Source organism: Otolemur garnettii, unplaced genomic scaffold (genome assembly GCF_000181295.1).
Source record: "Otolemur garnettii isolate 467f Iridium unplaced genomic scaffold, OtoGar3 scaffold00010, whole genome shotgun sequence".
In the NCBI taxonomy this organism is placed as follows: Eukaryota; Metazoa; Chordata; class Mammalia; order Primates; family Galagidae; genus Otolemur; species Otolemur garnettii.
In genome coordinates this window covers 13,945,751-13,959,321 of record NW_003852405.1, presented here as the reverse complement: position 1 = coordinate 13,959,321, position 13,571 = coordinate 13,945,751, and the positions used below count along the sequence as shown (strand labels likewise).

Here is a 13,571-nt window from a genome sequence, read left to right as displayed (position 1 = left end):
TGTGGAAGAAGCAAGGGCTGTGATGGGAGGCAGGTCAGAGGGGCTTTGTGGGTTTCTGTAAGGGCAGCAGAGGTCCTGCTGCTTCTTAGATGCCATTCTCTACTTAAGACCTTGTGAGAATGAGCTGTTGGGGTTATGACACATGTTTGGAGTGGCCAAAAGGAAGATGTAGGAATACACCAGTGTTTTTCAACCTTTTTTATCTCACGGCACACTTGAACCTATAGTTAAACTTCCACAGCACACTTAAATGATATTGATCAAAAAAAAAAAAAAAGAATGAAAAAATGGAATATACTTACTGTGCTTGGAACTTCTTTGAAAAATAACTTAATTAATGATCTTTAAAATTTTTTGCGGCCCGTCTAGGATCCTCTCACGGCCCACAGATTGAGAATCCCTGGCATACACATTCTGTGTGGGATGTGATGCCATGTAGTGGGAGGAAGGTGGGCAGATTGTTACTGGTCCAACTTTTTGCTCTGCTGCTTCCTGGCTGCATGGCGTCAAGCATGGTACTTTGGATCTCTGAACCTCAGTTTATCCATTAGGAAAAGGAGGATAATCTTGCATAAGATGGTGCTATAAAATGTTTTGTATGATGCTGCCACAGAGCAGATATTCAGGAAGGGGGAGCTGTTTGTGATTCTCTTTTAGGATTTGCCCAGTATGTTGTGTTTTGAAATGTGCTGAAATATACTTTTGAGATAACAAAAGCGTGATGGGAGATGCGTCATGGTTAGATGATTGCAAACATCACTTCATTTGTGTAATGCAGCCTCGCTGAGAACTCTAATATGCCACCAAGCTCATTTTCTGTATCTGTGTACCTTAAGGCTGATTTGGTTTGGGACCACGTCTAACATTTAGCGGAGGCGATTATATTAGGTAGCTTTTTTTTTCTTTTTGTGCACATGTTCATAAGTCTGTTAACGTGTCAGAATGATTACATTGCTCCTGGATGAGGGGGCGGCATGGGGTAGACCAGGAATCAGAAGGTAACAACACATCATTTGTGCAAAGTGCTTCATGGTTTATAAAGTGTTTTCACAAAGGGGCTCCAGGATATGGTAGGTATTAGCAGGTCTTTTCACAGATATGCACACAGAAGTACAGAAAGCCCCAGTGCAGGTGAGGATGTTGATGCTGGGTGTGTCATGGAGGGCACGTGGGGAAATTAGCTACGGGTTCGGAACACTCTTCCGGGAAGGAGTCAGTTCGCTCTCTATGCAGCATGTCGAAGGGTGCAAGGACTGGGGTTTGGGTGGAGATGGAAGATGCATTCTTTGCTTGGGGATGCTCGCTGGACTTGAATCCTGGGCTGGCATAGTCCCCAGATTTGCTTAGGAGGAAGCTACAAAAGGGGACAGTATGGAACATTAATTTAACGTGACTTTAGGTGATGCAAGGATCTTTCAAAGGGTGATTTCTTGCAAATGGCAATGCCAGTCATCTACCTATTTCCTCTCCATTCTGCTGCCTGCCCTTCTGTGCCCCGCCCGCTCTATGTTGCAGGGAACTACATTTCCCAGGCTCCTTTGCCTTCTAGCGTGAAAAGATGTTTGGCCAAGAAGTGGTCCTAGAAGAAGACTGGAGGGCAGGAAGAGGAGAGCCAGGTCATCTCTTCCTTCTTTCTGCTTTGGGCAGTGTCTCTCTCAGCTTCTGAGTCTTCACCATGGCTCCAGCTTCTGCCAGGAGCCTGACTCCGCCCTTTATCCCTCCTAATTAGGGATGGTCGCAGCTTCCCATGGTTGGTTATTCCAAATTGCTTCTCTGCCCCTCTCTGTTGGCTCCTCCTCTCTACCATCACCTGTGTAATCCATTCCCTGTGTTACCTTTCCTTTCATTGCAATATCTAGGGTAGTTCCTTCTTTCAGACTGACCTTGGCTGGCATTAATACCTAGTATTTATTATGAGCGTGTACCAGATATTGTTCTCAATAATAAATCTCCTCCACTAAAAAAATCTTATGACTCACATAACCCTATTAGTAGGCATTGTGATTATCTGCTCCAATTTACAGATAAGAAATGAGACACTGGAAGCACGGAGGCATGGTGTCACAAGTGCCTGGTCAAACAGTGAATGTGGTGGGGAGGTGAGTCAAGGTGCTCAGTTTGCCACTGCACCACACAGCCTCTTGATTAGAGCCTTGAGCTGCTTGAAAGAGCTGACCCCACGTGGTCTACGGGTGACATGGGTGCTCATAGGACTGTACAATGCACCTTTAAACCTTAAAGCAGTTAAAGGCTTTAACTTTATTTTTCATTTCTGATTTAAAAAGTAATCTGAGGCTACGTGAGGTGGCTCATGCCTATAATCCTAACATTCTGAGAGGCTGAGGCAGGGGGATTGCTTGAGCTCAGGAGTTTGAGACCAGCCTGAGCAAGAACAAGACTCTGTCTCTACTAAAAATAGAAAAATTAGCCGGCATTGTGGTGGGTGCCTATAGTGCAAGCTACTTGGGAGGCTAAGGCAGGAGGATCACTGGAGCCCAGGAGTTGGAGGTTGCTGTGAGCTATGATGGTGCCTCTGCACTCTACTCTGAGTGAGACTCTGTCTCAAATCAATGAGTAAACAATCAAACATCCCCCCCAAACCCAACAACAACAACAATAACAACAAAAACACCCTGAACTCTTGGCAGAGACATAAGAGACAGAAGTAGAAAGAATCACACATCACAATACCTCCATCTAGCAATCATTATTAATATGTGGGAACTTTTTTCTTCAAGTGTTTTTATATGGAAAAAATATTTTGGAAAATACAGGGTATTCCAGAAGTCACTATAAAGTCATCATAAAGAATGGGAAACGACAGGTAAATGTACTTTTATTTACAAGATAATCATTACAAAATTTTACACAGAGGTGGCCAACATGTAGAGAACATTTTGCAATGAATATCTTGTAAATAAAGGTATATTTACCTATCATTTTCCACTTCCCTGTTTACGATGACTTTATGGGTGACTTTTGGGATACCCTGTACTTTTTGCATAACATGATTTTAAAGGAGAAAGTTGACTATGCTCAGGGATCATGTCTTGCAGATACAAGCAAGTTTCTTAAAAGAGAAACTGATCTATAACACACATGTGCTCTATGGACTACATTGCCTTGGAAGTTCACTAATGTGAGGGACTATGGGTATGTGGCCAGGTAGACCTAAGGTTAAGGAAAAAGTGTGAAATCAGCACAACTCCGGCTCTGTGCATACCTTGGAAATGTGCCTACTAAATCTTATTCAGTATGTGTCAGGCTCCTTACATTTTGGTTTTCCCAGATGACTTTGGGATGAAATATTGGAGCTCTTTCAACTGGAACAAAACATTCTCTATTTGTTATACCTATAATGTTAAACTTCTTGCATTTTACTGGTTAGTGCTCTCCACCTGAGTTCTCCCTATCCACCCAGAAAAGCAAATCCCAGCAATAATTTAAATCCTCTGAGGTACATTCTGAAAAGCGTGTGCAGCAGAATGGCTGTGTGCGAAGGTAGGCACCCAGGGATGAAATCCTGAGTTCTGTTCCGAGCTTTCTCTGCTATTCTGCCATGTGGTGGGTGCTCTGTTTTTCCCTTACTGTGTTTCCATGTTTTCAATCAAGGAGAGGCGAGTGGATGATATTGCTGGCAGGCACTTTGGCAAAGTCATTATGGGAGCATAAAAGATTGGTGTTTTTTTTTTTTTTTTTACAAATTAAGTTTTCTTTATCTGATTGCCAGTTAAATACAGAGTTTTAATTTCATAGCTTAACAATGAAGGGTCATACACTGAAGCCAATGCATACACCTAGCATTTCATTCTAAGCGTCTTCATGTACACAGCTGAAATCAATTACAAGGTTTGGCCTAACAAATGCTAGGGGAATTCTTTTTGAAAGTAGTTTTTAACAGGTATTAAATTTCATCTTGCACACCAAAGTCATACATACAGGGCAAAGTCAGAGCTTTTATATTTGCATTTATTCTTCATTTAACCTTTAAAACACTACTATAGTTGAATATTAAAACAGAAACAATAGCAAGTAGTGAGCATATTATGATTACAGTCCCTCACTCATTCATTACTGCACATAAAATGCCAGCATGAGTGTCATTCACTGGCCCCATTAAGAGGTTTGACACTGCACACCACCTCTGGGATGATGTTCATCATCCTCATATGCTTCTCCATTGTAATGGCGCCGTCTTTCCTGATTTGGATCAAAGTCCACCAGTTCTACTTGATCCATTTCATCAGTCTCTTCTACTTCCTTCCTCTCTGGTAGAAGTTTTTCCAGCAATGAGAGTTTATCAGGAGAAAGAAAGCCATTTTCAGGAAAGTTTACCTTAATTTGATGATTAGGCAACCCTTTTCATATGGTCTACGATAAACTGGCATGCCTTCATTTAGCACACACTTGATATCTCCATGCTTGACAATCTGACCTGGATGAGAGGTGATGACTAGGGTTCGATTGTCAAGAGTAGATATTGGCTTTTGGAAACCACACAATGCTTCAACCAGCTGTATGTCCATACACATGCAAAGGTCTTCTCCTCGTTGAGTAAAAACAGCATGGTCCTTCTGATCTAACACAATGATAATATCTCCTGGCTCCAATCCTGGTTCTTGGTCTCCTTCACCATGGAATGTTATCTTCTGGCCATCTTTCATGCCTTTGTCAATATGAACTTCCAGAATCTTCTTTTCTCAAACTATCTTCCTTCCATTGCAGCTTTTACATCTATCTTTATGACTGATCCGTTCTTCATGGCCCTGGCACTCCATGCACACAGACTGAATTTGCTAAACCATTCCAGGTCCTATCTGATGAATTCTTGTTTGCATTCCAGTACCTCGGCAATTGGGACAGCACTCTACTGCTCCCTTTTTGCCACCTTGGCCTTCACATTTGTCGCAAATCACATTCTTTTGCAGAGCCAGTTTTCTTGTGGCACCATTATATAAATCTTCTAAGGTAACCGAGAGCTGATGTACGACATTTTTACCTCTCCTTTCTTTCTGCATCCTTCCTCCTCCTCCAAAAAACATATCAAACATGTCCATGGGGGAACCAAAACCACCACCTGCTCCACCCTCTTTAATTGCCCGTTCTCCTCCTTTGTCATATAATTCCCTTTTCTTCGCATCAGAGAGAACTTCATAAGCTTGAGAAATCTGTTTAAACTTCTCGCCTTCATTTGGATTCTTATCAGGGTGGTACTTCAAAGCCAGTTTTCTATATGCCTTCTTCAATTCTTCATGAGTGGCATTGGGTTTGACTCCAAAAACATCATAGTAAGTGGTTTCTTTCACCATTTTCTACAGCCAGTGAGAGGGCAGAGTCCCACGCAGTGGAGCGGAAAGGAGCGCTTAGCTGTGCGCTGCTCGGGCAGCCGCCGCTCCTCCGCCTCCCACCGAGTGTTCTGGAAAGTTCCCAGCATAAAAGATTGTTAGGAGGAATTCTGCCTAATACTTCTCATGTCCTATTTAAGTTGGGCTCAAGGTTGAAGAGTCCTAATAAGGAAATATGATGTAGAGGCAGTGATTTGGGATGCTTTCGTGAGCTTAAAGATTTGACTTGGAATTTTCCCTAAATTGCAGATGTTTATACCTATTCATCAGTCTTAAAAACTTCCTTGGAGCTGTCATTGCACACAGGCAGATTTTCTGTCTGTTTTGCAATTTGTAGCATCCTCGAGGATTACCTTGTTTATTTGCTCCTCTCCAAAGACTGTCCACTTCGGTGTGGTATATAACAGAAAAAGGATGATAATGGCAGCTGGAGGAATCCAAGTGGATGAGATATGGGACGGATTCTCATCAGCAACACGAGGAAATGGTAGAGCTGTTTGCTCTTGCATGTAGAGGAGAAAAGATAAGGAGGAGGGCAGAAGAAAACAGGGTACAAAGGAATCATAGTAATTAATAGTTGGGAGTTAGAGGCATCGCTTTAAACTGGAAATAACTAAAAGCCACTAATAAAGGTGGTGATGGGCTTTGTTCCAAGCATCTGCTTAATTGAAATGATGTAGTCAGGTCTGAAAAGAGACAGGAACCAACCAGTTGCAGTCTCTTTGTGGTAAACAAAGATCCTATGAGGAACCGTACCGTGTTCAAGTCTGGGATCAAGAAATTGAAACACGGCAAGGTCTTGATCCCAGCTTTTACCATATTAATGTTCTGCAATCTCTGGCACTGGGAAAAGACCTCTGGAGAAAATGTGCATCCAAATAAAACAATTTTCATCATTTCCTGGGGAAGTGGAGGAGGATAGAAGAACCTGACATTTTGCAAGACCAGAATCTCGTCAAACAAAAAAAACCCTCAAGATGGTTGATCTGAATGATTAAAATGCAAAGAATCATTTTCTTAGAACTCTATTATTTAGGTTTTCCTTGAAAGTTTTCATAATTTCATGTTCAACTTTGTTTTGTATCCATAGATTTTTTTTGTCTGTCTGTACATTTTTTTCCCCATAGATTCCTGTTCTTTGACAATTGTGCTATGAACTGATGAACCTAGTATAATGTCTAGTGTAATGGACACCTGTGGTCTGGGAGACCCAGATCTCCCTTTCCTCCGTTGTCTTTATTAGGGGACAGAATACCTCTGTAACAGAGAATCTGTGTGTCCACCAAAACCTGTTTGCTCTTCCTCTGGAGCACCACAGAAGAAGAGCAACCTGACCATGACTCTATTATAAACAAGAAATAAACTTTGATCATGTTAAACCGCAGGGATCTAGGAGTCTTTGCAATATGGTGTAATTAGCATTCCTCTAAAACACTTCGTTTGGGGACCCTGCTTTTCTCTCTCCCCATAGATTTAGTAGAACAAGCCATGTTCTTAGAGTCTACATCTCATCCTCATCCTCATCCTATACACACTTTATTAATTCAGGAGTGGCCACTGACCCAATCTGAGCTGACCAAATAGGATTTTAAAATATAAGCCAAGAAAGACAGTCAGGTTCTCTCTAGCAGTGGAAGATGTAAAATGTTAAACTTAGACATCATCTCAGTCTTAGACGTCAATGATATACTCAGGAGAAGAGTCTAAAAGTGAGAAAAGTAAAGACCTGAGAAAGAGATAGAAGGGAGAAAAGGCCAGAGGAAGGAAGGGGGTGGAGAAAGAGAGAGAGAGAGAGAGAGAGAGAGAGAGAGGGAGAAAGAGAGATTGAGTTTATTTTTGAGTCTCTGAATCCTTTTGACTTTTCAGCCAGATTATCTTTCTGCTAATCCCATGGCTTAGATGTGATATTTCCTAATATTTTACCAATAATTTCTCCCTGTTGCCCAGGCCAGTTTTGGTTGGTTTCTGCAATTTATGACCAAAAAAAGAAATGACTAATACATGTCATTGATGAGAGATGACTTATTGAAACCTGTCATAATAGATACCCAAATAATTTCCAAGAAATATTTCAATACGTAACACATACTATAACATGGAAATATAGAAACAAGAACATAAAAAGAGCAGGCTTTGATGTCTAAAAGTTTATAATCTGGTTTGGGAAACAAATACAAACTATATAAACTTGATGCCAAACTCCACGGTACAGCAAAAACACTTCATGGGAATTGTTAGATATTTGGCATGGATAGCCCTGGCAAAATTATCTTGAGGAGGCAGAGAGGGTAGAGTAGAGTTGTTGGCAAATGCTTGAGGAGAAAGTCTTGATTGAAGCAATTCTTTCCTTTCTCCCATGGGAGACACCAATCAATAATATTTTTAAATAATGGGAGAAAAAGACTACTGAAATTTAATTTCGGAAAAGGTTGAAAGTGCATAAAAATATATTTAAAAACGATTTAAACAACAGACAATTTATAGACCCAAGTCTAGGGGCACTCATCACTTGACAAAGGACCAGATTTCATTTTCACCATTATTTGCCATGTTTTTTAAGCTTCAGAAATACTGAGCTAGTTAGAGTTCCTTTGTCCCAGATACAGTTACCCTGCTCAGCCTAGTTTTTCTATGAGAGGTGCCTGCCACCCAGAATAGCAGCTGGCGAGATACACCTGAATAGCCATGTGCACAGTAGACCACACCCACCACAGTTGATTGGGCCAGAAGCTATCACCTGACCCAGGCTGAACCAATTACATTATGTTTCTACATACAGCGTGAACCATGAGATGTGGAAGTTTTACAGCAGGTGGAATTAGGGTTAGTGTTATTTCCAGGTCACCCAGCTCATAAACGTCAGAATTATGGGAATAGATGAGTAGAGGAAACTGATTACCAGAAATGGGAGTTGGGCAACTTGCGGGCTGAAGTGGAAGGCTGGAGGCGGAAGGTGGAAGGCTGTGTGGCACAAGTTGTTGGCTTTACTGACTGAACCGAGTCCTTTTGGAACTAACACTGACCTTACTTTTTACTTGACTTCTTAGATTTGTTTCTGCCTCCTGTAGACAAACAACCCTGACCGGGATGTGTTTCCTGAGCATGCATTTCTCCTGCCTGCAGTTCTCTGGGTCACTCTGTTGATCTCTGAAAACCCAGCTCAGTGGTTAGGTCCCCTTCTGTGGAAGGTTTCAAGCTGTTTGTTGTAGAGCTGATAGGTCACACTGAAGAAGCAGAGGAGCTTTCAGATAGGAGAGGGCAACAGAAGGCTAGCAAGAGGGAAGGGGTGTGCGTAGGACCCCTTGAGGACAAGGATCAAAGCCGAGGTGGGGGTGTGTTAGAATACAAAGAGAAGAACAGCTTTCAGATATTTCTGCAGAACGGATATTTGTAATGTTACCATTTTGTCTGAAGGCAAAGGGCTTGCCATGGGCTGGATACTAGGGAGAGGTCACACTGTAATTTATCCAAGCTAAGAGAGGGGCCGTGGTTATTCCCATTTATCAGTAATAACCCATTTCTGTAGGCTGCAAGGTTCAGCTTAGGACAGAGGACCACCCGGATGTAACTCAAATGTTTCTGCTCGAATTCAAATAAATCACATTTGCAGACACTACAGTGCTTCCCATCAGGGGTGAGAAGAGTATGGGCAAAATTGTGTAAGCTCTGAGGGGCTGGGAGGAGCAGTTCCCCGCATGGCCAAGGCAGCCATAATGAAGACTGTCTTCCTGCTGGGAAACACCAGAACGCATTTATTGATTGGAGGTGGATGCAGTGAATGTAAAGTTGGGGAGTTCTGCAGTTTATTCCGACATCTGTCATTACTGGAAGAATGAACAGTTCAAAGGAAAACCTCATCCATATTGATGTATAAGAAGAACTCTGGCTTAGGAAAAATGGGGCCCATGCTACCAGGACTGGGGGAGCTAAGACAGAGCAAAGGTCTTCCCAGCAGCTGTTCATAATGCATGGCCCAAGTGAAGTGCTTTGTTGAAAGAATTAAGAAAATGATATACTCAAAGCAGCTAATATAATGTCTGACTCAAAATAAAGATCGAAAAGATATTAGTTCTCTTCTCCTTTCAAATATGAATGGTGGGGGAAGCTTTGAGAGCAGACTTCTGACTGCTAGAGGAGAAAAATAGGTGGGGGGGACACAGATGTGTGGCTCTGGTGTACAGAGAAGCTGAATTTTCTATTTTGGGCAGAATTTTTTTCTCCCTTTTTGGGAGGGAGCAAAGACAGAGCACCTGCATTATTATTGTAATTATTATTCCTCTTATCCCTCAGGTTTTCAGGTGGTGGAGAGAGAATACCCAGACCCAGGCTCCCCTGATCTCCCTTCACCCCCATCCTTTTTTGGCAATGTCGCTAATCGGCCCAGCAGCCGAGTCCACATGTTTCTGCGTCTAGGCTCTGTAAAGTGCAGCTGGTCTCGGCCCTGTCTCAGGTAAGTAATGGGCACTTTGGGCTGCAATTTCTATTCCTGAATAGGCCTCCTATCTCAGAGTCATGCTTCAACAAACACTCAATTAAAAGGAAAAAACCTCTGGGTGATGGAAGGCACCCTATTACTGAGAAGCAGGGGATGTTTACTGAAGAAAGCAACTTCTCCCTAGTTACTAGTAGCCGAGCAAAGATTTATGAGCCAGTTTGCCCCACACGGATCAAACCTGGAATGTGAAGCTTAAACTGGTGAATTTTTTTTAAATAAAAAAACCAAACCAGGCTATGGGAGTTGCTGAGAACTAAGGATTAGGCACAGCAATGGAGTGTTAAGGTCACGGCTAAGAAAGAGCTGGGCCTGGGCTGGTTCTCATAGCAGAAGTACACCCAATTTAGCATCAGATGAGAAGTCAATATTATTTTTTATTAAATGTTCATTCACAGCTCATGACCAGGATCTAAAAAATACATTTTCTTTTCAGAATGCAGAAGTGATCAGAATTTATTCACGTGGGCTGACTGAGAGTTTTGACATCAAAGGGCAATCCTGTGTAGATTGATGCCACTCAAACAGCAATATTGTTTGAAGAAATGTAGTTAGAGAGATGGCAATTGAAAGGCTGTACAGAGGTATAGGCAAAGTGAGTGTAACATTCCATGCTGAGTTCTGATGCACGACACCACATTGTACCGAATTGCCAGTAACTTGTCAATTTGGTTTCCCAGAGATTGAGTATCTGAAAGGAAAAGGAGGAGGGAAGGTGGGTTTGGGGCATGTTAAAAACACCACAGTAGCTTTTTCTCTCTTAGCGCCGGGCGCTAACTCTTTGCACTCTTTCATTCCGCTGCTGTCCGGCTCTCGGTATAGCCAGCATTATGGGTTTCAGAGACCTGAAAAGCCCCGCCGGCCTCCAGGTGCTCAACGATTACCTGGCGGACAAGAGCTACATTGAGGGGTATGTGCCATCACAAGCAGATGTGGCAGTGTTTGAAGCAGTCTCCGGTCCCCCACCTGCCGACTTGTGTCACGCCTTACGTTGGTATAATCACATCAAGTCTTATGAAAAGGAAAAGGCCAGCCTGCCAGGAGTGAAGAAAGCTTTGGGCAAGTACGGCCCTGCTGATGTGGAAGACACTACAGGAAATGGAGGGACAGATAGTAAAGATGACGATGACATTGATCTCTTTGGATCTGATGATGAAGAGGAAAGTGAAGAAGCAAAAAGACTACGGGAAGAACGTCTTGCATAGTATGAATCAAAGAAAGCCAAAAAACCTGCTCTTGTTGCCAAGTCTTCCATTTTATTAGATGTGAAACCTTGGGATGATGAGACAGATATGGCAAAATTAGAGGAGTGTGTCAGAAGCATTCAAGCAGACGGCTTGGTCTGGGGATCCTCTAAACTAGTTCCAGTGGGATATGGAATTAAAAAACTTCAAATACAGTGTGTAGTTGAAGATGACAAAGTAGGAACTGATATGCTGGAGGAACGGATCACTGCTTTTGAGGATTATGTGCAGTCTATGGACGTGGCTGCTTTCAACAAGATCTGAGATCCATCTGCACTTAAAATAAAAGCTTGAAAGATAAAAAAAAACAAAAAAAAACAAAAAAAAAAACACCACAGTAAACTCACCTTTTTTCTGGGACTACTTTTTATTATAAATAAAAGCCTTGGTATCTAAAACAATGAAATGTTAATAAACCATAGTCAGTTCTTGTCCAAGTGTGTTACTTGGAAAAATATGACTCCCCCCAAATAGTGTTTACAGCAGTGGTGGCTCACCCCTGTAATCCTAGCACTCTGGGAGGCTGAGGCAGGTGGATTGCTTGAGCTCAGGAGTTTGAGATCAGCCTGAGCAAGAGGAAGACCTCATCTCTACTACAGGAAAAAAAAAAATAGAAAAACTAGCTGGGTGTCGTAGCACATGCCTGTAGTCCCAGCTACTTGGGAAGTTGAGGCAAGAGAATTGCTCAAGCAGAAGAGTTTGAGGTTGCTGTGAGCTATGATGACCCAGAGTGACAGAGTAAGACTCTGTCTCAAAAACAAGAGAAGAAACTTCAAAGCAGTCCTCTAGTGTCAGCCCCAAAGAGGAGTCTTCAGGCAGAAAGTTGCTTGCATACTCCGTGCTTGTTTCTGAGTAATGTACGGCTCTTCACTGCTTTGTCCCAAGAAATGCAGCCTTGCCTGTGGCATGCCTCCAGAGAAGAGCCTTTGGGGTTAAGAAGTTATAAAAATGGAAAGGGGGGGAATTACTATTTGGTACAGTCAATTTAAGATTCTTGACATGTTTTTTCATTGACCCCAAACAAAACAAAGCAATGCGTGATCCCAACGAGACACTGTAACTATGCTGAAAGTAAAGGGCACAGGCTCCCTGCTATTGGAGCCAGTGGGTCACATAGCAGGGCTCTCCCCTGGTGTGCAGCTGGGGAGGCTGAGGCGGAATAATGGTCTAGGAGTTAGAAGCAACACAACATCCAGTGAATGAAAGCCATAGGAATCAAAGGTGAAATTGCCAATTGGAGTAGTCTTCTCAGAATGCTCAGGTTTGAGGGGGCACATCTAGGAAGTTACTGCAGGATGGAGAATTCATAAACCTCCATCCTTGTCTGTCTCTTACCTTTCACTGACTTTCTTCCATCATCTGTTGGTGCCACAGTGGGTGCTGGGTTCCATGGATAAAATGGGGAGCACTATACACCTGGGTCTTATCTTTAGGGGGCTTAAAGTCAACCAGGAAAGAGTAAATAGCATACAGATAAAATAATTCCAAATCATGATAAAGTCTTAGGAAGAAAATAATCAAAGTTTTTTGAGTTAGAAGGTAACATGATGGTAAGATGCCTTTCCATCTTGGTGTGGGAAATGTTTTTAAGAGAACTGCCATGAAAGGAGCAGGAAGGATTGCAAATCTTGCAGTGGGTAAAGAGGTTGGTGAAGTATCCAAAGAAAGCAGTGTTGTTGGAGAACAGTACGTGACTGCACCAATGAAATAAAATAGAATAAAAAAAGAGAAAATCCACTCACCCTCTATCTTGTCTCTTTAGGCCTTCTAGGCTTCCATTCAAAAGTCCTGTAAAGTGGACAGCATCTATAGCTCAGTGGGTAGGGCGCTGGCCACGTACACTAAGGCAGGCAGGTTTGAACCTGGCCCCAGCCTGCTAAACAATGATGACACCTGGAACAACAACAACAAAAAAAATAGCTGGGTGCACCTGCCTATAGTCCCAGCTACTTGGGAGGCTGAGGCAAGAGAATCTCTTAAGTCCAAGAGTTAGAGGTTGCTGTGAGCTGTGATGCCACAGCACTCTACCAAGGGCAACAAAGTAAGACTCTGTCTCAAAAAAAAAAAAAAAAAAGAAAAAAAAAAGGAAGTCCTTTAAACTAAGAATCTGGCCTCTTTAAATTACAAGTAAAAGTAACCCATCTCAAACCCACCCTATAGACATGAGACACACTGTGTGCCTGCTTGCATGTGAGAATGTGTCAATGTGTGTGAGAAAGCATAACTGGGAGCTTGGCACCCGTAGCACAGTGGTTATGGTGCCAGCCACATGCACCGAGGCTGGTGAGTTCGAGCCCATCCAGGCCTGTTAAACAACGATGACAACTGCAACAAGAATATAGCTGGGGGTTGTGGTGGGCACCTGTAGTTCCAGCTACTTGAGAGGCTGAGGCAAGAGAATTGCTTAAGCCCAGGAGTTTGAGGTTGCTGTGAGCTGTGATGCTATAGCACTCTACTGAGGGTGACATAGTGAGACTCTGTCTCAAAAAA

At 42.6% G+C, this 13,571-nt stretch overlaps 1 protein-coding gene and 1 pseudogene across 2 annotated transcripts; one reads left to right on the top strand and one right to left on the bottom strand.

Moving 5' to 3' along the window:
• Positions 1-3,698: 3,698 nt before the first annotated feature.
• LOC100941208 (dnaJ homolog subfamily A member 1-like) lies at positions 3,699-5,396 on the bottom strand. Its single transcript, XM_012801720.2, is given in 2 exon segments — positions 3,699-4,340; positions 4,343-5,396. Coding segments are annotated over 2 exon segments (1,191 nt in total). The 5' UTR covers positions 5,310-5,396; the 3' UTR covers positions 3,699-4,116.
• A 5,205-nt stretch (positions 5,397-10,601) lies between these two features.
• On the top strand, positions 10,602-11,389 carry LOC100941521 (annotated as a pseudogene). Its single transcript, XR_153050.3, has one exon. The product of XR_153050.3 is annotated as an elongation factor 1-beta pseudogene (transcript).
• The last annotated feature ends 2,182 nt before the right edge of the window (positions 11,390-13,571 follow it).